The following is a 25671-nucleotide window of genomic DNA, read 5'->3' as shown; positions in this document are numbered from 1 at the left end:
ACACATTTACTGTAACACCCTGTAGCTCTATTTCAAAGCATATCCCCACACTTGGCTCAAACACAACAGTCCCAGGCTCCAGGCTCACACAAACGCTCGACCAAACACAGGTATTTACAAGAATGTTGTGTTCCGAGTGGGAACCTGCTGCTTCTGGAAGGTTATAAAAGGGTTGGTTAATGAGCCCTGCAGATTTAAATCTGTTACTTCATGCCCTAATTGTTCTGTTGCCAAGCTGAGCTCTACGGTCAGGCCAGTGACCAGATGTCTGCAGTTATGACTATGCTTTATTTTTTCCTGTGACGCATGATCATTACATAAGCTCATTCAGAATTGAAATTATCTAAAGGAAGAAAAGGCTAAACTAGATTCCTGGCTGCATCCCATCCAAAACACACAGGGAATAACAAGTTCTGGGCCCTAATGTTGAATAACTGCTAGGGTGATATTTGCTGTGCCTTCAGAAAGTATTCAGACCCCTTGACTTTTTCCACATTTTGTTACGTTACAACCTTATTCAGAAAATTGATTAAATAAATACAAAATAATTCCGAAATCTACACACAATACCCCATGGTGACAAAGCAAAACCAGGTTTTTAGAAATTTTTGCAAATGTATTTAAAATAAAAAAACATAAGTACCTTATTTACATAAGTACTCAGACTCGAAATTTATCTCAAATGTATCCTGTTTCCATTGATCATCCTTGAGATGTTTCTACAATTTGATTGGAGTCCACCTGTGGTAAATTCAATTGATTGGACATGATTTGGAAAGGCACACACCTCTCTATGTAAGGTCCCACAGTTGACAGTGCATGTCAGAGCAAAAACCAAGACATGAGGTTGTTGGAATTGTCCGTAAAGCTCCGAGACAGGATTGTGTCGAGGCACAGATCTGGGGGAAGGGTACCAAAAAATGTCTGCAGCATTGAAGGTCCCCAAGAACACAGTGGCCTTCATCATTCTTAAATAGAAGAGGTTTGGAACCACCAAGACACTTCCTGGAGCTGACCGCCTGGCCAAACCGAGCAATCGGGGGAGAAGGTCCATCGTCAGGGAGGTGACCAAGAACCCGATAGTCACACTGACAGAGCTCTAGAGTTCCTCTGTGGAAATGGGATAACCTTCCAGAAGGACAACCGTCTCTGCAGAACATCACCAATCAGGCCTTTATGGTAGAGTGGTCAGGCGGAAGCCACTCTTCAGTAAAAGACACAGCCTGCTTGGAGTTTGCCAAAAGGCACCTAAAGACTCTCAGACCATAAGAAACAAGATTCTCTTGGCCTGAATGTCAAGCATCACGTCTGGAGGAAACTTGCCACCATCCCTACGGTGAAGCATGGTGGTGGCAGCATCATGCTGTGGGGACGTTTTTCTGCGGCAGAGACTGGGAGACTATTCAGGATCGAGGCAAAGATGGACAGAACAAAGTACAGAGAGATCCTTGATGAAAACCTGTTCCAGAGTGCTCAGGACCTCAGACTGGAGTGAAGGTTCACCTTCCAGCAGGACAACAACCCTAAGGACACAGCCAAGACAACACAGGAGTGGCTTCGGGTCAAGCCTCTGAATGTCCTTGAGTGGCCCAGCCAGAGCCCGGACTTGAACCCGACCGAACATCTCTGGAGAGACCTGAAAATAGCTGTGCCGCGACGCTCCCCATCCAACCTGACAGAGTTTTAGAGGATCTGCAGAGAGGAATAGGAGAAACTCCCCAAATACAGGTGTGCCAAGCTTGTAGCGTCATACCCAAGACTCAATGTTGTAATCGCTGCCAAAGGTGCTTCAACAAAGTACTGAGTATAGGGTCTGAATACTTATGCAAATGTGATATATATATATTTTTTATTAGCAAAAATATCTAAACCTGTTTTTGCAAAGTCATTATTGCTTAATGTGTGTATATTGATGATATTTGTATTTTTATTGAATCAATTTTAGAATAAGGCTGTAACATAACAAAATGTGGAAAAAGTGAAGGGGTACTTTCTGAAGGCACTGTACACACTCATACTTTGGCACCGTGTCGGCAGTCTCCAAGGGCTGATTTGTGGTTTCAAATAAGAGGAAAGGTAAAAGTTCAGTTGTCCAGGACATTGCAGCTGGAGTGTCCTAGCAACAAGACCTCAATTTGTCTCGTTTTATATAGATTATTTTATATTTTGAATGTGAGTATGAATTTAACACAACAGTTTTAAGCATAGAAGTGAGATAATATATAAACAAACTTGAATAATGCTCTTGGCATAGGTTCTTGTGGCATGGTGTTAAGTTTTAGAAGATGAAACCCACTGGGCACACACTTGTTGAATCAACGTTGTTTCCATGTCATTTGAAGAAATTACGTTGAACCAACATGGAATAGACGTTAAATTGACGTCTGTTTCTTTCGCTGTTGTGTTTTATCTGCCAAGGCATTTAAATCAGGTGGGTTATTGCCTAGTCCCTCATGTTGCCCCATTAAAATGGACTGCATGGGCCATTTGTTTCGGCAGTCTCTGAAGTTTGGCATTGAGATCAAAGTGTCATTCTTGAAGTAATTATGCACCTTTCATTCATCACAACTCTTACTTGCTATTCACACTTAATCTTTAGATCCACATGTCCTCAGTTTAGCTCAATATTGTTACCAGCTACTGCGTTTGTAATGTATCCTACAGTACTACTGCTTTTGTAATGTATCCTACAGTACTACTGCGTTTGTAATGTATCCTACAGTACTACTGCGTTTGTAATGTTTCCTACAGTACTACTGAGTTTGTTAATGTATCCTACAGTACTACTGCGTTTAATGTATCCTACAGTACTACTGTGTTTGTTAATGTATCCTACAGTACTACTGCGTTTGTTAATGTATCCGACAGTGCTACTGCATTTGTTAATGTATCCGACAGTACTACTGCGTTTAATGTATCCTACAGTACTACTGTGTTTGTTAATGTATCCTACAGTGCTACTGCGTTTGTTAATGTATCCGACAGTGCTACTGCATTTGTTAATGTATCCGACAGTACTACTGCGTTTAATGTATCCTACAGTACTACTGCATAACATCACAAGTCAATGTCCCACATTTACAGTTTCCTCCATAGTGTATTTTTATAACCTTTATTGTTATTTACCATGACTGCCTACACCGGCCAAACGTGGACGACGCTGGGCCTATCACGGCCGATTGTGATACAGCCTGGATTCGAACCAGGGTGTCTGTAGTGACGTTTCAAGCACTGTGATTCAGTGCCTTAGACCTCTGCGCCACTCTGTAGTTTACATTACATCAAATCAAATCAAATGTATTTATATAGCCCTTCGTACATCAGTTGATATCTCAAAGTGCTGTACAGAAACCCAGCCTAAAACCCCAAACAGCAAGCAATGCAGGTGTAGAAGTACGGTGGCTAGGAAAGTCTCCCTAGAAAGGCCCAAACCTAGGAAGAAACCTAGAGAGGAACCAGGCTATGTGGGGTGGCCAGTCCTCTTCTGACTGTGCCGGTTGGAGATTATAACAGAACATGGCCAAGATGTTCAAATGTTCATAAATGACCAGCATGGTCCAAAAATAATAAGGCAGAACAGTTTAAACTGGAGCAGCAGCACGGCCAGGTGGACTGGGGACAGCAAGGAGTCATGTCAGGTAGTCCTTAGGCATGGTCCTAGGGCTCTGGTCCTCCGAGAGAGAGAAAGAAAGAGAGAATTAGAGAGAGCACACTTAAATTCCCACAGGACACCGAATAGGACAGGAGAAGTACTCCAGATATAACAAACTGACACATAAACTACTGCAGCATAAATACTGGAGGCTGAGACAGGAGGGGTCAGGAGACACTGTGGCCCCATCCGAGGACACCCCCCGGACAGGGCCAAACAGGAAGGGTATAATCCCACCCACTTTGCCAAAGCACAGCCCTCACACCACTAGAGGGATATCTTCAACCACCAACTTACCATCCTGAGACAAGGCCGAGTATAGCCCACAAAGATCTCCGCCACGGCACAACCCAAGGGGAGGGGGGAGGGGGAAGGGGGGGGGGGGCAACCCAGACAGGAAGATCACATCAGTGACTCAACCCACTCAAATGACGCACCCCTCCCAGGGACGATATGAAAGAGCCCCAGTAAGCCAGTGACTCAGCCCCTGTAATAGGGTTAGAGGCAGAGAATCCCAGTGGAAAGAGGGGAACCGGCCAGGCAGAGTCAGCAAGGGCGGTTCGTTGCTCCAGAGCCTTTCCGTTCACCTTCCCACTCCTGGGCCAGACTACACTCAATCATATGACCCACTGAAGAGATGAGTCTTCAGTAAAGACTTAAAGGTTGAGACCGAGTTTTGCGTCTCTTACATGGGTAGGCAGACCATTCCATAAAAATGGAGCTCTATAGGAGAAAGCCCTGCCTCCAGCTGTTTGCATAGAAATTCTAGGGACAATTACAATTACATAACTTCAGTAATTGGTCTTAAACCTAAAGGTGATAGCGTTCTGACCTTTAGAAACATCATTAACTGCTATAGTCCCACCGTGACGCCTGCGCGTTTTCGACTTTGTGTATTTCTTCTGCTTTAGTCTGTGTGATTAACAGGGGGCTGAGCTAATGATACAAGGGCGGATCCCGAAGTCCGAATGGTTTGAGCTACAAACCTCACGCACATGTAACATGTTTTGCTATATGATGCTCAAAAGAGTCGTTTGCAGGTTTTCTTTTTTTTCACCTTTATTTAACCAGGTAGGCTAGTTGAGAACAAGTTCTCATTTGCAACTGCGACCTGGCCAAGATAAAGCATAGCAGTGTGAACAGACAACACAGAGTTACACATGGAGTAAACCATTAACAAGTCAATAACACAGTAAGGGGTTCTCTTACATAGAAGATCATAGGAAACCCCAGGACATAGTGTCCATAATACTGTAATAAGCTCACAAAGTTGCAGTCACCAACTCCACACAGTTGTCACTGACTTGTTGGATATTCATTTCCCAGTGAGCAAACCATTTCTGTACATACATCATTCACATAAATTCATTTTTAACAGGATTTTTCTTTGCTTTTTCCTTATTACCAATAAAACTCATGAATGCAACTGTTCATGTCAAAGTGTTCTACTTGTTGTCCTGAAAATAAAATGGTAACACACTTAACCGTGAGGCTAAATATAAGGGCTGTAAATATAAATGAAAGTCTGATTTTTTTGCTGGGGTCTCGGGACTGATAGGGTTAATAGATATCCTTCCAAACAGCTGAATTACATCTGCTATTAGAAACATTCAGGCCTCAACATCTGTATGTAAGTATACACAAACGTGTTAAAAATAGCGGCCTCTAAACTCTAGCCAATATGGCCTCTCTCTGCATCACTGACAAATCAAACCAGTCATGAACTTCCCATTAATCAGTGGCCAGGCTATTTATTTGATAGCAGTTTTATGTTGATTTAATCTGTTATGGATTGAAACATAGGGCCTCTCATAATAAACTCATTAAACTGGAATGTAGGCTATTTACAAAATGGCTGCCCCAGTAACAGCAATACAAATACATTTAAAACACATTGGTTTATTCATCTCAACTACAGAGGGGATGTTCTATTTAAATTGATAAATAACCTGATGAAAATGTTTAAATGAATGCTGATTGAAGCTGTTTGCATAGGGGCTAACATCATGCATATTGTTAGATCATCCTAGTGATTATAATATTATGTCCGCTCTCCAAGCCAAAAGGCCATTTAACAGCGGGAAAGGACAACCTCTTACCTTGTGCTTATGCGATTGAAGGAAAAACACGTCCGTGGTCTTTAATCCTGCAAATGTCTCTGTCGCTCTCGCACGCTTTCTCTTTCTGAAATCTCCCTCAGCTCATGTTCTAAAGATGGAGCGTTATCAAATCAAGCTGGAATCCATTTCTTAAGAAACAAATTGCTTTCAGAAACTTTTCCAAACGAGAGGATTATCTGAGCATCTTGCAATGCTTATCCATCCATTGATATACTGGCTGGTAATGATTCCCATCCAAGGTCACAACATTCTGTACTCACTGCATATTGAAAAACATCAGTAGAGCAGAATAAGACTAAAACAATCACAAAAATCTGTTGAGAATGGACCAAAGTGGACAAAAGCAATGAAAGGGTTTCTGTTGGAACGTATAGATGGACTCCATTAGAGCAACTCGATCATTGACTCTGTATGGGCCCTGAGGTACCAGGAGAGAAGGAGCCAACTAAAAGGTTCAATTAGAGGAGAGAGAAAAATGAGCTCATTTAGCTAGAGTAATAATCTTGAAATTGTTCAGTGATGGGATTAACTTCCTCCTGCCCTGTCCAGATCCTCTCTGTACTTCCTCAGTCATCCGTATCCTGGTGACTGTTGATGTGACTACTGCCCATATGGTTCACAGAGAAGCATCTGCTCTTCCTCTGGTCTGGTGCAAGAGTTCATCCTGCTAACATTATAGCATCATGATATAATGATACCATTGTTGGGAATAATTGATACAATAGTTGGCATTGCATGACCCATGGCTAATAATGCACCCATATGGAGGGTAATTAGGTGGTATTTGTTATTAATTAGGAAACTGCATACTGAGAAACTATTCCATTTAAATTCCAAAATAATATGCAATGAGGGACGCTGGTGTTTTTGAAAGTGTCAGGCCAACTGGCGAATAAACCCCTCTGATGTCCCATTGTGCATTCCTGGTCTGATGTTCCAGCTCTGTGATTTACTCATCGAACACTGCGGTTATGTTCTCGTGAATAAATGATTCTGGACTGTTGGTGATTTAATTTGAGCAAATGTACTTTCCTCCCTCATAATCAGGATAAACGGTAAGGGTTTGTATTCGATGTAAATAAGTAAGGCTGGGTTGAAAATCCAATGTGCCATTATAAGTCTACTGACAGATCATCTCACTCCATGACAAATTGAGGGATACATTGTATTATAAGTAAATTAAGCTGATGTTTATCTTCTAAAGTGGTCTATAACCATTCAACGACATGGTTTCTGAAATTACTTGAGGTTTGCCTCTTTTCTTCTGGACATGAATTACCCCTGACATGTCAGACATGGAGAAAAGTATTTCACTTTGAACAGCGGAGGGAGGCCATAGGCAGTAAAGGTGCCCATTCCTCCATGTTAAAACAGTTGTTAGTCCGTTCTGCAGCCCAAGCTAATTGCTATCTGTGCACCCTCCTCCCCTGCCTCTTCTTCCCCTCTCACAGTCCCCCTTCCATCTCTCTCCCTCCCTCTCTCCGTCCCTCCCTCTCTCCTAGTCATGTTTCCCCAAGCTGCAGATGGTTACTGTCCAAGGTATTAGTTTCTTCTGGCTCTGACGGAGAGAGGCAGGAGGAGCAGCTGCCTTTAAGCAGACTAACTGTAGCATGTAGCCGGGTAGTCTCCATGCACTAATAGAGCTAGACTGTTTTATGTATGCGAGCTGCAGTTCAAGTGAGAAGTTGCTGGTAAGAGAGAGAGCCCATGCTTGAAGAATTCCTACTCTAGTTATTTAGAGAAACGTCTGGCTGGATATATAGCAGTTGTAAATGAACAGGTAAGTCCTATGGATGACTGACACAGTTCTTTCGTTACTTGTCCAGGAGGAGACTTTTTCTGCAGAGAAGAGAGACTAGGACAGTTAGAGGCGGTTGTCCGGGCAACAAATTCCTCACATCCTCACCAAAGCTGCCTTGAAGAATCACCATGAAAGGTAAAGTGGCTTTTGATTATTCTCTGTTGATGCTGTATTAGACTTCAGACTACTGCCTGCTGTGGAGGAATAGAATATATTATGTTGGAGACTTAAAGTGCACCAGTTGCACACAAATGTGCACACAGCTTGCTTTTAAGACCAGTACCTCAGGATCCAGTGAGAATGATGTGGAACATCCACCCTTTTCAAAAGCTCTCCATTTTCAGCAGCCGCACATTTGCTTTTGGGCTTCTTTTAAAGATCTTATTGGAGCCCTATTGAAAGGATAACATGTGAATACTAACTTTTGTCAACAATGCATGAAATAAGACTCTTAAGGAGCTTTGAAGAGGCTGAGAGATCTGAGGAGTCCTCTTGGAGAATTGGAGAGTAGCGACATGGCTTTAGCTTTGAAGGTCTTATTAAGTGTTGAGGTATTTACAGGGGAACACACAGGTAGGAGGTCTCCTCTTGTCTTGTTAGGAGCGTGCTCCCTTAGAGCTCCAAACATGCAGTCTAACATTCCTAATGTAAAACAGGAAGGAGGCACCTCTGTAGTGGAAGCAGCAGGTGTGTGGTTGGCTCATATAGTACAGTGAAGTAGAAAGAACTCTGACTGGAGACACAGACTGCCATACAAGTATATGAATAGGACTGTTTAACACAGCACCTCTAATCTGGAAAGACAAATGTATTCCTTCGACATAGACATTCAGTCAGAATTATTTGGCACATGACAATGAAAGGTCGTTTTTATAGAAAACTACTGCGATTGCAAGAGAGAAGTTCATTAGACTACAGAACAAGACCCTTGTTAGTATTACTAGTCTGTTTCTATCATGAGATGTCCAAAGCGTTTTCCTGGTGAAAATGAGGGCATGTTTATAGTATAATTTGATTTCTAGTCAACATCTCTCACTCCAGTACAGATGAACCACAGTAAAGGGGGGTGTTTGTGATCATTTGGATCAATACATTCCAGGCATTTCATTGCTTTGAAAGGAACCACGCGTTCCCTTGGAAGTTCATCTAAAACAGTTGGCTGTCAACAGTGGCTTGTGAAGGCACTTGTCTTTATTAGTTGAGGCCCCTTTGGTTCTGGAGCAACCCCATCTCGTGTCTCTTGGGTTTAGGGTTTTAGGTATTCATGTTCAAAGATTTAAGTGAACTCCATTCAAGGGGACATTTCAACCAGTACACTATAGAATTTGTTTTCAGTCTTGGCCTTTGTTCATGTGGAGGATGGATTGCCCGTTGCCTCTGTTAAAAGACAGGACAACATAACCTTTTGAGCCAAAGCTTGTACTCAGTAGTCAAACAAATCTGGATATTCCCTGCGCCACATCTAAATGTGTGTGGAATCCAAGCTCTGGGTTACATATTCTAGGTTGATATGAAGAGATTGCTGTAAGTGTAGAGTTCAGAAATCCACTGCCGAATGTAAACCTAAGAAAGAACACAGTAAGGTAACCACAAGCATTGACAAATCCTGAGGTTTGTAGACTTGCAGGGAATTGACTGGTGTCATGTTCTTGCTCAGTGTGGCCTAAAGTTCACAACAACAATGTGCGTGGGAGGACAGACTGAAAGACCAATAACCTTCTCTTTGTTCACTGTGTATTTCACATGCACATTGGTGATGATTTAATATGCAGAACAAATGCACTGGAAATAGAAACATTGGGCCATGTCATGCTGATGGAGGTGTCAGGTTAGACTATAGACTATTATACAGTCATAGCATCATTAGATATGGGTCAGCCAACTAAGTGGCTGTCCTATTGTGGAAACAGAACCCACTTTACTGACTCCAGTTCCTCTCCCTGGGGTGTCATCATTTGACCATCATTAGGCAGTCAACATTGGCCTTGCCTTATCAGCAGTTCTGTATGGACCTCTCTTCCAGACCCTTTCTTAGGTTACAGTGTTAAATAATTTGACTATTTAGACTAACATGTGACAACTCGATTATTAGCCAGCTTGTCAAACTTACCCTTACACCTACTACGTGGGTATTCATGTGCATGTGGTTACAAATAATCAACTATATTTTGAGAAGCACCGAAGAGGACTACAGTATGTAACGCAGTCATTGCCTCTAATGTTCTTGCCGAGGTGTTTTGAAAGAGCTCAACATGTGGGTGGCTACGTATTGTAAGACATCTGGCCGTGAGACAAATTAACCCTATTGCTTCCTCCTTCTTAGAGTCAAAACGATTGCCTTAGAACTGAAACATTCTGAATGTTTTTCATCTCTAATCCTCTCCATGCATCGCTGTGTCAATTTCTCACCGCTCACAAGTTTGTCGGCTGTTGAAATTCAATTGTCTCCGTAGTTGTAGCTGAGGCATGCCTGAAGTATTGGGATGATTATTTAAACCTAATAAAGATGATTTTCATTACTTTCAGTTCATGAGAGGTTTTAACACATTACCACAGTTCAAGAACTGTAGCACAGAACCTGAGAGGTATATTTGGCAAGTACTACAGTGGACAGAGGGTTGGTTACATGGTCACTGCTTTCTATACAGTATACACTGTTAAAACAGAGAACATATAATCAAATACACATTCCAAATGATCTATTTTGAAAAACTAATGATAGGTAGGGATGATTCTATTTTCAGTGGAGTAAGTTTGATGTTTATGCACATTCAACGTGGCTATTTGGGTTCTTAGCTTAGCATTGCAAGAATGACCGACCTTAGTAAGAAGATCTGATGGACATACCTGCTGGAGACACTATTCAGAAATGTCCCTCCCCCAGCATATATGTTATTGTATTACAAAGTTTTTGGAGAGGACACTCCATTCATGATGATTTTTCCTCCAAATGCACCTGTGCTCATATTTGCAATGGAACGCTGGCTCTACATACACGTAAAACCAACCACATTTAAATAACTTTCAACGCTTTCCATTCTAATGAACACTGACCAATAGTGCCCTCAACTGCGTGCCTGATTCTATCTTAAAAACACGTCTGGTGATTATGCTGGTGAAGTGCTTCCGTGGCCTCGCAGGCAGGCAGTGGTCTGCTCTCCTCTGTGTAGGTTGGAGAGCTAGAGTTCCTGATTGACTTGAGGGTCATGTTTTCCAACGACGGTAATGCGGGGCTTTAGACAGGGAGGGCAGGACGACCGAATCCTTTCCTCCGTTGGCAGAGCCGGGAGAGCAGTGGAGGCCCAGGTTTAGCTTAGAGCCATCTGTATGGCTGACAGGGAAATGTGAAGTCTGAGGCCTGCAGCAGGCAGCTGGGCCCATTCCAGACCCATTCTCGCTCTCTTTCACTGGTCCACACATCTCTGCATTTCAGACTCAGCCTCTTCATCTGGCCTGACTTCAGCTGCTCTAGCAGGCAGCACACATAAACACCCTCACCTCAGAGTTCACTGCATTCCTCTCACACTGCACACAAAGCACAGCACAGCAGAGATGAAATATCCAGAGCTGGAAAAATACAGCATCATCAGCTGAATTTAATATTAAGGGAAAAAGACGGTGATGAAAAACACTGAACAGAGACTCAACTGAGTGATGTTCTTTACTTTTGGGGCTCTTGTACCTCAGTAAGAGAGCTGTGGACTCTAATGGTATGAGCAGTTTTAGGCTACAAACCTCAGTAATCCTTCAGATGATCATTAATCAATTGAAGGTCCAGTTTACAGGTATGCACTGTGGTACAGCAAATGAGATACAGTAACGTTATAGCTCTATTATGTCAGCATTACCAGTTCATTTGTGCCCAGCAAGAAGCCATTTAAACACAAATTAAATCCAAATTCAGGTCTTGGCTTGACACTTCTCTTTGGCATCAGTCTGATGTGTCCCACTGGCCCCTCTACCACATTGAAGTGGAAATGGGTGACGCCACTACATCCAGCCCAGCTAGCAACACACACAAGCCTCACTCTGGTGAATCATATTGTGCTGCTATGGGGCCCTTTATCTGACAGCTCCTACATACTTACCTGACCAAAACAATCTCTTTTTCAATTCGCATAATGATGTTTCTATAAGATGGCAGCCAAGTATGATCTCACGCTCATATTGAGCCCCGAGTTGAATGTTTTGTGTCTTGGATGGTAGAGGTGGCTGCGGGGGCGTATTCAATTTCGCCTCGTATTTAGCCATTTTTGAGCACTGTAATAAAATGTGTGAGTTGTTCCCCCAAGAAAGCTTCAAGTTATAGACTATTAACCTTAATCTGTGAACATGCATTTCAAGTCTCTCCATCTGTTTTCCAGAAAGCTATTCCGGATACGAGAACCAGCTCTTTAAAGGTGAGGATAAACATGCATGTCAGTGTCCTGAACTATCCTCTAGTCCTGAAGCCAGAATGGTGTGACAAATCTGTTTGTTGATATCCTGGCTTTGGAAAATCTAGTAGGCCTACTGTACTATTGCATGCCTGCATGGTGGAAGTAGTTGGATTAAGGAGAGGGTTAAGGAGCCCAGTAGGAAGCTGTGTTTAAGTAAAAAGTGAATGAATGCTGGCATGAGCTGAGGTGTGTGATGGTATCAGGCATTTCCATAACAGTGACTCATGTTTCTTCTCTGCTTGTCAGAGGATGATCTTACTGGGGAGGAAGAAGAGATGCCTTCCTTTCGAGGTGAGAAACATGGCCCAAATTATACCACACACAGACATTTTATTGCTATGCATTTTTGTTTATGTGCCTTGTTATGTGGCTAGGCAAGCAAGACTTATTTGGGGCAATTGAGATGGCACTCTCTTTTTATAGAGTGGTTTTGAGTATTGTTTTTGATGTTAGTCATAAATCTACGACAAAGTCCCCTAACGACAGCAACACTTTGAACAATAACGGCAGAATATCCATCTAGGGCGTATTGTGTGCACATTGGGCTATGTGTGTACCCTGTTTGTGTAAAGATCTGCGTGTGTCTTCATACAGTACACTTGTGATCACTGCTTTGTTTATATGCGTGCATTGTACATCTGTTTCTGATATCCCTCCTTAGTCCTTCTCCACACAACCAAAACCAGACGCTAGTTCAGTAATTAGTCATGCACAATCCACACAGTGTCAGGGTTAAGACAGGTATTTCCCTTCCTCTCTGCCCTCTAACCAGCTGATGTTATGTAAGAGAGACTAAAGCCCCATGCTTCTGATTGCAGGAAGAACCAGAGGTGGCTGTGTGAAATGCCAGAAGACATATTCTCTGCAGCTGGCTGTCAAAGTGCTCTACGGTTTCTTTGTCTTCCTGATCATAGCAGTGGCAGTGCTGGCATCACTAGGTGAGTAACTATGATATCACACCACCGTTCCAGTACAGTGCTCTTGGTTATCCTCCATGCCAGGGACATTTATGAGTCTGTTAATAGCTTGTATTGTACAAATATGAGTAGTTATTGTTTTCCACGTTGTGCTTTTTATAGGATTATGATTGCAAGGCCACTAGGATACAGGAAAATGTGTATTCATGTTTTTAATCCCTGGAATAATATGTCCGTAATAGTAGTTGAATTGAATTACATTTACATTTAAGGCAATTTTGCAGACGCTCTTATCCAGAGCGACTTACAAATTGGTGCGTTCACCTTATGACATCCAGTGGAGCAGCCACTTTACAATAGTGCATCTAAATCTTTTAAGGAGGGGGGGTGAGAAGGAATACTTTATCCTATCCTAGGTATTCCTTAAAGAGGTGGGGTTTCAGGTGTCTCCGGAAGGTGGTGATTGACTCCGCTGTCCTGGCGTCGTGAGGGAGTTTGTTCCACCATTGGGGGGCCAGAGCAGCGAACAGTTTTGACTGGGCTGAGCGGGAACTATACTTCCTCAGTGGTAGGGAGGCGAGCAGGCCAGAGGTGGATGAACGCAGTGCCCTTGTTTGGGTGTAGGGCCTGATCAGAGCCTGGAGGTACTGAGGTGCCGTTCCCCTCACAGCTCCGTAGGCAAGCACCATGGTCTTGTAGCGGATGCGAGCTTCAACTGGAAGCCAGTGGAGAGAGCGGAGGAGCGGGGTGACGTGAGAGAACTTGGGAAGGTTGAACACCAGACGGGCTGCGGCGTTCTGGATGAGTTGTAGGGGTTTAATGGTACAGGCAGGGAGCCCAGCCAACAGCGAGTTGCAGTAATCCAGACGGGAGATGACAAGTGCCTGGATTAGGACCTGCGTCGCTTCCTGTGTGAGGCAGGGTCGTACTCTGTGGATGTTGTAGAGCATGAACCTACAGGAACGGGCCACCGCCTTGATGTTAGTTGAGAACGACAGGGTGTTGTCCAGGATCACGCCAAGGTTCTTAGCGCTCTGGGAGGAGGACACAATGGAGTTGTCAACCGTGATGGCGAGATCATGGAACGGGCAGTCCTTCCCCGGGAGGAAGAGCAGCTCCGTCTTGCCGAGGTTCAGCTTGAGGTGGTGATCCGTCATCCACACTGATATGTCTGCCCGACATGCAGAGATGCGATTCGCCACCTGGTCATCAGAAGGGGGAAAGGAGAAGATTAATTGTGTGTCATCTGCATAGCAATGATAGGAGAGACCATGTGAGGTTATGACAGAGCCAAGTGACTTGGTGTATAGCGAGAATAGGAGAGGGCCTAGAACAGAGCCCTGGGGGACACCAGTGGTGAGAGCGAGTGGTGAGGAGACAGATTCTCGCCACGCCACCTGGTAGGAGCGACCTGTCAGGTAGGACGCAATCCAAGCGTGGGCCGCGCCGGAGATGCCCAACTCGTAGAGGGTGGAGAGGAGGATCTGATGGTTCACAGTATCGAAGGCAGCCGATAGGTCTAGAAGGATGAGAGCAGAGGAGAGAGAGTTAGCTTTAGCAGTGCGGAGCGCCTCCGTGATACAGAGAAGAGCAGTCTCAGTTGAATGACTAGTCTTGAAACCTGACTGATTTGGATCAAGAAGGTCATTCTGAGAGAGATAGCAGGAGAGCTGGCCAAGGACGGCACGTTCAAGAGTTTTGGAGAGAAAAGAAAGAAGGGATACTGGTCTGTAGTTGTTGACATCGGAGGGATCGAGTGTAGGTTTTTTCAGAAGGGGTGCAACTCTCGCTCTCTTGAAGATGGAAGGGACGTAGCCAGCGGTCAGGGATGAGTTGATGAGCGAGGTGAGGTAAGGGAGAAGGTCTCCGGAAATGGTCTGGAGAAGAGAGGAGGGGATAGGGTCAAGCGGGCAGGTTGTTGGGCGGCCGGCCGTCACAAGACGCGAGATTTAATCTGGAGAGAGAGGGGAGAAAGAGGTCAGAGCACAGGGTAGGGCAGTGTGAGCAGAACCAGCGGTGTCGTTTGACTTAGCAAACGAGGATCGGATGTCATCGACCTTCTTTTCAAAATGGTTGACGAAGTCATCTGCAGAGAGGGAGGAGGGGGGGGGGGAGGAGGATTCAGGAGGGAGGAGAAGGTGGCAAAGAGCTTCCTAGGGTTAGAGGCAGATGCTTGGAATTTAGAGTGGTAGAAAGTGGCTTTAGCAGCAGAGACAGAGGAGAAAAATGTAGAGAGGAGGGAGTGAAAGGATGCCAGGTCCGCAGGGAGGCGAGTTTTCCTCCATTTCCGCTCGGCTGCCCGGAGCCCTGTTCTGTGAGCTCGCAATGAGTCGTCGAGCCACGGAGCGGGAGGGGAGGACTGAGCCGGCCTGGAGGATAGGGGACATAGAGAGTCAAAGGATGCAGAGAGGGAGGAGAGGAGGGTTGAGGAGGCAGAATCAGGAGATAGGTTGGAGAAGGTTTGAGCAGAGGGAAGAGATGATAGGATGGAAGAGGAGAGAGTAGCGGGGGAGAGAGAGCGAAGGTTGGGACGGCGCGATACCATCCGAGTAGGGGCAGTGTGGGAAGTGTTGGATGAGAGCGAGAGGGAAAAGGATACAAGGTGGTGGTCGGAGACTTGGAGGGGAGTTGCAATGAGGCTAGTGGAAGAACAGCATCTAGTAAAGATGAGGTCGAGCGTATTGCCTGCCTTGTGAGTAGGGGGGGAAGGTGAGAGGGTGAGGTCAAAGGAGGAGAGGAGTGGAAAGAAGGAGGCAGAGAGTAATGAGTCAAAGGTAGACGTGGGGAGGTTAAAGTCGCCCAGAACTGTGAGAGGTGAGCCGTCCTCAGGAAAGGAGCTTATCAAGGCATCAAGCTCATTGATGAACTCTCCGAGGGAACCTGGAGGGCGATAAATGATAAGGATGTTAAGCTTGAAAGGGCTGGTAACTGTGACAGCATGGAATTCAAAGGAGGCGATAGACAGATGGGTAAGGGGAGAAAGAGAGAATGACCACTTGGGAGAGATGAGGATCCCGGTGCCACCACCCCGCTGACCAGAAGCTCTCGGGGTGTGCAAGAACACGTGGGCGGACGAAGAGAGAGCAGTGGGAGTAGCAGTGTTATCTGTGGTGATCCATGTTTCCGTCAGTGCCAAGAAGTCGAGGGACTGGAGGGAGGCATAGGCTGAGATGAACTCTGCCTTGTTGGCCGCAGATCGGCAGTTCCAGAGGCTACCGGAGACCTGGAACTCCACGTGGGTCGTGCGCGCTGGGACCACCAGATTAGGGTGGCCGCGGCCACACGGTGTGGAGCGTTTGTATGGTCTGTGCAGAGAGGAGAGAACAGGGATAGACAGACACATAGTTGACAGGCTACAGAAGAGGCTACGCTAATGCAAAGGAGATTGGAATGACAAGTGGACTACACGTCTCGAATGTTCAGAAAGTTAAGCTTACGTAGCAAGAATCTTATTGACTAAAATGATTAAAATGATACAGTACTGCTGAAGTAGGCTAGCTGGCAGTGGCTGCATTGTTGACTTTGTAGGCTAGCTGGCAATGGCTGCGTTGTTGACACTACACTAATCAAGTCGTTCCGTTGAGTGTAATAGTTTCTACAGTGCTGCTATTCGGGGGCTAGCTGGCTAGCTAGCAGTGTTGATTACGTTACGTTGCGTTAAAAGAACAACAATAGCTGGCTAGCTAACCTAGAAAATCGCTCTAGACTACACAGTTATCTTTGATACAAAGACTGCTATGTAGCTAGCTATGTAGCTAGCTACGATCAAACAAATCAAACTGTTGTACTGTAATGAAATGAAATGAAAATGTGATACTACCTGTGGAGCGAAGCGGAATGCGACCGGGTTGTTCTATTCGGAAGACGTTGGCTAGCTGTTGGCTAGCTAGCAGTGTCTCCTACGTTAAGGACGACAAATAGCTGGCTAGCTAACCTCGGTAAATTAAGATAATCACTCTAAGACTACACACTCAAAACTACACAATTATCTTGGATACGAAGACAGCAAAGACAGCTATGTAGCTAGCTAACACTACACTAATCAAGTCGTTCAGTTGAGTGTAATAGTTTCTACAGTGCTGCTATTCGGTGGACGTTTGCTAGCTGGCTAGCTGCTGGGCAAATAGCAGTGAAGACTACGTTAGGACGACGAAATGCGATAATTACGCAATTATCTTTGATACAAAGACGGCTATGTAGCTAGCTAAGAAGAAATTGCTAAAATTGCTAAGATTAGACAAATCAAACAAACAAATCACACTGAGAGAACTTGGAAAAGCCTCCCTGATTCCTGTCCCTTTGGGGTGTTGGGCCCACTTTTACACCACCGACTTTGGTTAGGTTTGCTATATATACTGAACAAAAATATAAATGCAACATGCAACAATTTCAAAGAGTTTTCTGAATTCATATAAGGAAATCAATCAATTTAAATAAATGCATTTGGCCCTAATCTATGGATTTTATATGACTGGGAATACAGATATGCATCTGTTGGTCACAGATACCTTAAAAACACATAGGGGTGTGGATCAGAAAACCAGTCAGTATCTGGTCACCATTTGACTCATGCAGCGCGACACATCACCTTCACATAGAGTTGATCAGGCTGTTGATTGTGGCCTGTGGAATGCTGTCCCTCTCCTCTTCAATGGCTGTGTGAAGTTGCTGAATATTGGCGGGAACTGGAACACACTGTCGATCCAGAGTATCTCAAACATGCTCAATGGGTGACATGTCAGGCCATGGAAGAACTGGGCCATTTTCAGCTTCCAGGAATTGTGTAAAGTTCCTTGCGACATGGTGCCGTGCATTATCGGGCTGAAACATGAGGTGATAGCGGCAGATGAATGGCCCGACAATGAGCCTCAGGATCTCGTTACGGTATCTCTGTGCATTCAAATTGCCATCGATAAAATGAAATTGTGTTCGTTATCTGTAGCTTATGCCTGCCTGCCCGCCCATACCATAACCCCACCACCACCATGGGGAACTCTGTTCACAACATTGGCATCAGCAAACCACTCACCCACCAGTACAGTTGAAACCGGAATTCATCCGTGAAGGGCACACTTCTCCAGCATGCCATTGAAGGTGAGCATTTGCCAAATGAAGTCAGTTATGATGCCAAACTGCAGTCAGGTCAAGACCCTAGTGAGGATGACGAGCACGCAGATGAGCTTCCCTAAGACGGTTTCTGATAGTTTCTGCAGAAATACTTTGGTTGTGCAAACCAACAGTTTCATCAGCTGTCCGGGTGGCTGGTCATAGGCGATACCGGAGGTGAAGAAGCTGGATATGGAGGTACTGGGCTGGCATGGTTACACGTGGTCTGCGGTTGTGAAGCCGGTTGGACGTGATGCCAAATACTCTAAAACAACATTGGAGGCGGCTTATGGTAGAGAAATTAACATTACATTCTCCAGCCATAGCTCTGGTGGATATTTCTGCAGTCAGCATGCCTCAAAACTTGAGACATCTGTGGCATTGTGTTGTGTGACAACATTTTAGAGTGGCCTTTTATTGTCTCCAGCACAAAGTGCACTTGTGTAATGATCATGCCGTTCATTCAGCTTCTTGATATGCCACACATGTCAGGAGGATGGATTATCTTGGCAAAGGAGAAATGCTCACTAACAGGGATTTAAACAAATTTGTGCACGAAATTTGAGAGAAATAAGCTTTCTGTGCATATTTTTGGGATCTTTTATTTCAGCCCATGAAACATGGGACCAACACTTTATATGTTGTATTTACATTTTTTTCAGTATAATAACTAAGCTAAGAAAGCTGTATTAAATCCAGATTGTTGAATTAGCCATTTAAGGCCGGGATGTGGAGTTCCTGCAGGTATTATGTGTGCATTACTTCAAGCTCCACATCATCCGGCATTCCTACACAATAAGAATCTGTTCTCTTTAGTCATGCTTGACTTGTGCTCCATGTTGTACACTAACAGCTGAGAGGGAGATTTGGTTCAAGCCTTGAGGGTTTTTTCTTTAAAATATAAGGGCCATTTAATTTCCAACAAGGATCGAATGAACATACAACTTCAATCTGATTTGCCATTTCTTACCTGTCTGACAATGTTTTAAGTGCTTACAGATGTTACTTGCATTTAGGCAAAAATATTATTGAGATTCAAAACGCTACATCTCTTTTTCACAGCAGCCCAGAGCTCCCTCAGGGCTCTTGTGTAATTCCAAGAGCACTGATACAGAGGGCTGGGATTCCAACACCACCGTGGCACCGTATTTTATTGGCTGGAGCAGGGTCTGCTTGAGTTCATGTCAACGCAGAGCACAGCAATACTGAGGCAAAACAAAACAAGAACAGAGCACTGTAAACATTAATTGTGAAATGTCCAAAATTGTGTTTGGTTAAAACTCCCCAAACATTGAGCGAGAACAAAAACATGGACCTATAAATGTAGAAACTATAAATGTAGAAATGTCCTTATCGTGCAGCACATCTGTTTTGCATTGTTCAGAGTCCCCAAGAATTTGTGTTATATAACAACAAAAAACTCACAGGAGAACCTAACCAACCTCTCTCTAACTAGCAGACATGATTATAATAAGAAGTTCAAGTCCACCAGTACACCAGGAGAATGCCAATTACTGGTAAGAGGCTGTGTAAAATCAACGTCCCTGAGACCTAATGCACTATAACAGGTGGTATGTAGAGGACATATGGAATCGCTTGTGAGCAAAAAACAGACGATGACACAACTGTTATTAATCCCCAGAGTCAAGGATTAGGAAATGATATGCAACAAGGAGTCCTTAAAAGTGTGCTTTAAGCACGGTTGTTGTTCTTCTGGGAATTATAGTTGACTGGGAAGTAACCTGCTGTACAAACCATTTCCATTATTTGTGCTGTACTTTGTAATGGAAACAAACTGTGTTGTTGTTATTGTAATACAAGGTTCAGGACGGCATCTTAATTCCATTCAATGATGTGCATTGCTGAGTGCTGGCATGTTTCGGGGGCAAGGTTCTTTATCAATGGAGTGGTGTTGTCACTCTAACTTCATTTGGGTCTTAGTCTTAACACATGTATTAAGTCTGTATCAATACCTACATAGATAGGAACCTCCATTCTCATTATTCTGAAAGTCTAATTTACATAATGATCTTTGTCTTATCAGTATTTAGGAAGGTCGACAACTTGTCAGAAGAGGAATCCTTTTATCATAAGAAGATTACTAAGGTCCAAGAAAGTATACAAGGTGAGAGAGCGTTATTAATCATGTGACAACATGTGCTGTGCAAGCAGCGCCTCCCAATGTGGCTGCTGACAGAAAAGTCAAGAAGTAAACAATGACTAATAGAACATATTGGACATTTCTGCAGATTTCCAAAATATGTATTTTGCCAAAAGAGTTGTCTCTGTTTAAAATATGTCACCCATTGAGTGTAACTGTATGGGTGATTGAGTATGAAGTCTGAGCAAATAAGGTCTGCTCTTCAAGCTTAATGGCCTGCCTCCTGTGCTGTGTCAACTCCCTGAAGAGACAGAGCTCAGGATATGACTTCAACAATGACCTACTACAGCTGCCTCCATTGGCCCATCATTTATGAAAGCACTGCACATAGATAACTCTGATCTTGGCTAAATTATCAATGAACTGATCATCATAACATTGTTATCGCTTCTTACCCAGATCTCAGCACTACCAGAAACTGCTCTGACTGCTTCGACATGGCCCACTTCAGCGAGGAGATCAGTAGGCTGAAGAGGGAGTTTGAGGATCTCCAGAAAATGATATTGGGACAGGAGCAGGTCCTGGATCAGGCCTCCCAGACCCAGCAGACCCTGAAGGCAGCCAGAAGCAGGATGACCCGAGACATGCAGAACTACTCCCTGTCCATCAGGCTCATCAACCAGTCCCTGGAGCGTTACTTAGACCAGGTGGACGGTTGGAAGGCGGTCATCACCGAGACGGACGAGAGCATGAAGACTCTGTCTCAGGATCAGTACGATCTCAAGGCCACCATGAATCAGGTCAATACCACGGTGGCCCTCAACTCCTTGTGGATGGACGCCCTGCAGAGGAAGACCAATGAGGAGACATTGGTCCTGCAGAAGATGACGGTGGACTGGCAGAACTACAGCCGGGTATTGAGCGGTCTGAAGTCCAACTCAAGCACCACCACTCAGACGGTGAGGAGCATCCAGAGTGGGATCTCGGCCACACACCAGAGGATCAGCATGAGCTCGGAGATGGTGCACGACCTCACCCTGCAGGTTATGAACCTGCAGATGCAGCTGGACAATGTAACCTCCTTCATGGACGAGCATGAGGAGAACATGCACGACCTCCAATACCACTCCAAGTACTACCAGAACCGGACGGGCGAGAGGTTCATCACCCTGGATGCTCGCATGGACTCCATCGAGATGGAGATCGACACCATCTCATCCAGCATCAACGCCACGGTGAGCCACGTGCAGAGCATGTACAAGTACATCAACATCGAGAGCACGTCATGCCAGACACGGATGGGTAGCCACACGGAGGACCTGCAGAACCTGAACAACACGGTGCTGCTACTGATGCACCTGGCTGTCACCCTGAGGCAGCAGTACATGCTGCTGAGTGTCCGTCTAGATGTGGACGCCAGGAACCTGTCCATGGTCATGGAGGAGATGAAGCTAGTGGACACGCACCACACCCAGCTCATCCAGAACTTCACCATTCTCAAAGGTACAGCCGAGATGTTTTTGATGTCATTGCCAAATGCACTTTTGTTAAAAGATCTTCATTTAAAACATGTCAAAAGTGTTCCACAGAGATGCTGGCCCATGTTGACTCCTATGCTTCCCACAGTTGTGTCAAGTTGGCTGGATGTCCTTTGGGTGGTGGACAGTTTACTGTGAAAAAGCTGCAGCATTGCAGTTCTTGACACAAACCGGTGCTCCTGGCACCTACTATCATACCCCGTTCAAAGGCACTTACATATTTTTGTCTTGTCCATTTACCATCTGAATGGCACACGCACAATCCATGTCTAAAGAAGTATTTTTAAGCCGTGAGACAATTAAAACTGTCTCCTCCCCTTCATCTACACTGATTGAAGGGGATTATATTTCTTTTTACAAAAAAATACAATTAATAACAAGACAACCATAACAACTGAGGACAATGTTCATTTTTTAATTTTATTTGTAATTTTATTTTTAACTAGACAAGCAATTGTACGTTCAAGGATAAATTGGTGTCAACATTTTTTTTTAAAGGTTTGGTTGTTAGAGATGTAGAATTTTACGTTTTGAATATGAATATTTTGTCTAGTAGAAGTATTGTGTTGTTAATTGGAGGATTATAGACATTGAGGTCACCAAAGATGAGAAGCTAAGGTTTAATATATAGTTTGATGGAGTGATGGGAAAGCCAGCCTTGACACTGTAGCTAAAATAAGCTCACTGTCGGACAGTACCAATACAAATGCATTATGTCTTCCTCTTCATGACAGAGTCTGCTTTTAGAGTTATGATCAATACCCAATACTCTTTGTTGACAGAATTGTATAGAACATCTTTAACTGAAAGGCTCTTGAGTATGTACTGTATCTATTGATGTTTTGTATGTGAGACCTGCTTTCATGGTTTTCGGTTGTCAAAGATACTGTATCTTTCCAAAATGTTTGAAATTTGTATGGCATTGCAGATAGGTTATGGAAATTCTAAGTACATTTCAGATGTTATCTTTTTTGTATGCATTTTCTATCCCAACTGCTGTCACCTGTGCTCACTAACACTACTCTTCTCTTTACAGGCGCACCGGGCCCACCTGGTCCAAAGGGGAACAGAGGGGAAGGAGGAGGCAAAGGTCCAGTTGGCCTGACAGGAAACAAAGGAGACAAGGGCCCAGCAGGGAACCGTGGTCCTCTGGGAGAGAAGGGCCCTTTCGGGCCTAAAGGAGCTCAGGGGGAGCCAGGGCCAACAGGGGCCAGAGGCGGAGTGGGCGTCAAAGGGGTGAAGGGTTCTCTGGGTCAACCAGGTCCACGTGGCGAGAGAGGCGAGAAGGGAGACATGGGTACTATTGGTAAGGATGGAATACCAGGTCCCAAAGGGCCACTGGGAATACAGGGCCAAGCAGGGCTCCCAGGGCTCCACGGGCTGCCTGGCCCAAGAGGAAAGCCCGGGCCTGTTGGTCCACACGGGCCTCCCGGAATTCCTGGCCAACCAGATCTGCCAGCTTACCCAGACACGGTGTCTTGAGGGGCCTCTGGTGTCTGAACACAACAAGGACAGGACGAGCCTCCATTGGACGTGGGGAAGTACTGGCAGCCTGGCAAAGGGATGGAGGATGATTGAAGAGGATGGAATGAATGGAGCATGGAAGAGTTCACTCTCAAGCCTTCCCCTTCATGTTACTCCATTCTTTTCCTTGGACACACAATGGACACACCATTGAGCCTATACACACAGCCCATGTTCAGGTATGAAGGGGTATAAAGGAGACATTGATAACAAGATAACAAAAAGACTTGAGTTTAAAAAGATGCATTGCAAGTTGTCAGTATCATATACAGCTGAATGTATGTTTGAAGGAACCACAGCACTACCCTGGGGGCTTCATAAAGGTCTAGGTTTACAATGCCATGCACTTTCATGAGGGGATTTAAATAACAATAGATTTTTACACTAATTTGTGAAACATTAACACATGAAATTCTATTCAATGGCACTTTTGGTTTTCTAAAGTGTAGAAACTACAGTCATTTGTTACGTGTTTGCTTTTGTATCTCTTCTGTTTCGGAGCAGGTTCTCTGAACACTGACTGAAGTTGAGATGATTCAACAGGTCATAGAGTGTAATGGTAAGGGATGAATGAAATTGCTGAAGAACCAAAGGTGTCTGCCTGGATACACAATTATGGATGTATTGTATGTTAGTCAGTAATTGAACATTTCCTAAATGACTTAAAGGGTACGGTTTTGAAATATAGATATTTTTACAAGACGTATTTTTGGTTTTATGCCAACAATTTGTGTTTTCAGATTTTCTAGTGTAGCTAATATACATCATTTTTGTTGTGTTTCCATTCATATTCATCTCCGCACATAATCAGAGCTGTGTGAAGATCTGTGTATTTTGATAGCAAGTACAAAACATTTAAAAAGTTCAAATGATAAGAGACGCTATTTTTGTATACTTGTGTCATTCTTATAGATGTTGAATAAATGCTACCGTTCTACTTCACCAAAGTGTATTGACATCATGCACTCACAAGGTTCTGCTATTCTTCTACATATTTGAACTTTAAAAGGTTCATGTAAACCTATTTTGAACTATCAATCTATGTGTGGTAGAAGGCTCTGATGTAGCTGCCAGGAGAGTCAATAAGGGTTCTAGTCAGTCCAAGATGTTTGGCCTATATTCCGCACAGAATATTAGCTGTGGATATTATGGCTTCAAATGACGTGCTGGTAACATGTAGTCTCCATCGGTGGAAAGTACTTAAGTAAAAATACATCTTTAAAGTACTACTTAAGTAGTTTTTTGGGGGTATCTGTACTTCATTATTTATATTTTTGATGACTTTTACTTTAACTCCACTACATTCCTAAAGAAAATATGTTCTTTTTACTCCATACATTTTCCCTGACACCCAAAAGTACTAGTTACATTTTCAAATATGCTCAGGCAGGACAGCAATATGGTCCAATTCACGCACCTATCAATCAATATAACATGTTGTTATAACATGTTGTTATCCCTACTGCCTCTGGTCTGGCAGACTCACTAAATACAAATAATGTGTTTGTAAATCAAGTCTGAGTGTTGGAGTGTGCCCCTGTCTGTCCATAAAGAAACATAAAGAAAATTGTGCTGTCTGGTTTGCATAAAGGAAAAATATTTTTGTATAGGTTTTCATTAGTCCCCTGTTGCAACACATTTTGGCCTTGTATCAACAATGGACCTTGTATCAACAATGGACTAATGAAAAAATACAAAAATTTGTTTTTGAGTGGATTTTCCCTTTAATATTAAGTATTGAGTACTTTTTCCACCACTGTACTTAAGTACATTTAAAACCAGATACTTTTACACTTTTACTCAAGTAGTGTTTTACTAGGTGACCTTCTCTTTTACTTGAGTAGTTTTCTAATTCCCCCACTGCCAGTCTGTCTTCTCTGAAACATGCAAGGTCTCGTGAGATCTAAGGGACGTGAACTTTAACAAAAACGTCGCCTAAAATCCACCCAAATCCCATTTTTGTGGTTATACAGATTTGCAGTGTGTAGAGGGATTCCACCACTTTAGCTTTTCACCTCATCAATATTACAGTGGGAAACAGATTGTAAAATGAAAAAGCTTTAAAACCTGAAGACAATATGAAAAGACTGCAGCGTTTAAATTTGAGGAGGTGTGTCTGATTTCAATGGCTGGCTGTGTAAAAGACACTGTGTTAAAATGGCTTCTCTTTCACATGTTACTGGCACATGTGGTGTGCAAGCTGCCATAAGATATATGACCTCCAGCAGCTTTTCAAAACCATTACCACATGTACAACCATAAATCACTCACAGTCACAGTGTGTAGGGAAAGATTTTGGCTTGATGCGTCTTTAAAAATTGCATATTTGGGCAGAAACAGTTGTATCGACAGTCAATGTGGAGCCAGCATTATGCTCAGTCACACAGATGCTGTCTCCGATTACCATGTTTGTGCCCTCCTCAACTGGTCATGGATCTTATCATTGCAGTTTGACAAAAACCATTGTGAGTGC

The 25671-nt window shown here is 43.9% G+C and overlaps 1 protein-coding gene across 1 annotated transcript; it reads left to right on the top strand.

Moving 5' to 3' along the window:
• Positions 1–7245: 7245 nt before the first annotated feature.
• LOC123990755 (scavenger receptor class A member 3-like) lies at positions 7246–24140 on the top strand. Its single transcript, XM_046291585.1, has 8 exons — positions 7246–7463; positions 7599–7708; positions 11938–11973; positions 12259–12303; positions 12831–12950; positions 20080–20160; positions 20596–21639; positions 22711–24140. Exons 2-8 carry the CDS (start codon positions 7702–7704, stop codon positions 23154–23156), a joined length of 1779 nt encoding a protein of 592 aa, XP_046147541.1. The 5' UTR covers positions 7246–7463; positions 7599–7701; the 3' UTR covers positions 23157–24140.
• The last annotated feature ends 1531 nt before the right edge of the window (positions 24141–25671 follow it).

Source organism: Oncorhynchus gorbuscha, linkage group LG12 (genome assembly GCF_021184085.1).
Source record: "Oncorhynchus gorbuscha isolate QuinsamMale2020 ecotype Even-year linkage group LG12, OgorEven_v1.0, whole genome shotgun sequence".
Classification (NCBI taxonomy): Eukaryota; Metazoa; Chordata; class Actinopteri; order Salmoniformes; family Salmonidae; genus Oncorhynchus; species Oncorhynchus gorbuscha.
Note: the sequence above shows the minus strand (reverse complement) of the source record. Positions and strands in the feature narration are given on the sequence as shown.

Bases quoted from the DNA above. Each gene is read 5' to 3' on its own strand.
- LOC123990755 (XM_046291585.1), top strand. The intron at 20,161-20,595 runs GTGAGAGAGCGT...CTTCTTACCCAG, and splicing joins GGTCCAAGAAAGTATACAAG to ATCTCAGCACTACCAGAAAC. The intron at 21,640-22,710 runs GTACAGCCGAGA...TTCTCTTTACAG, and splicing joins GAACTTCACCATTCTCAAAG to GCGCACCGGGCCCACCTGGT.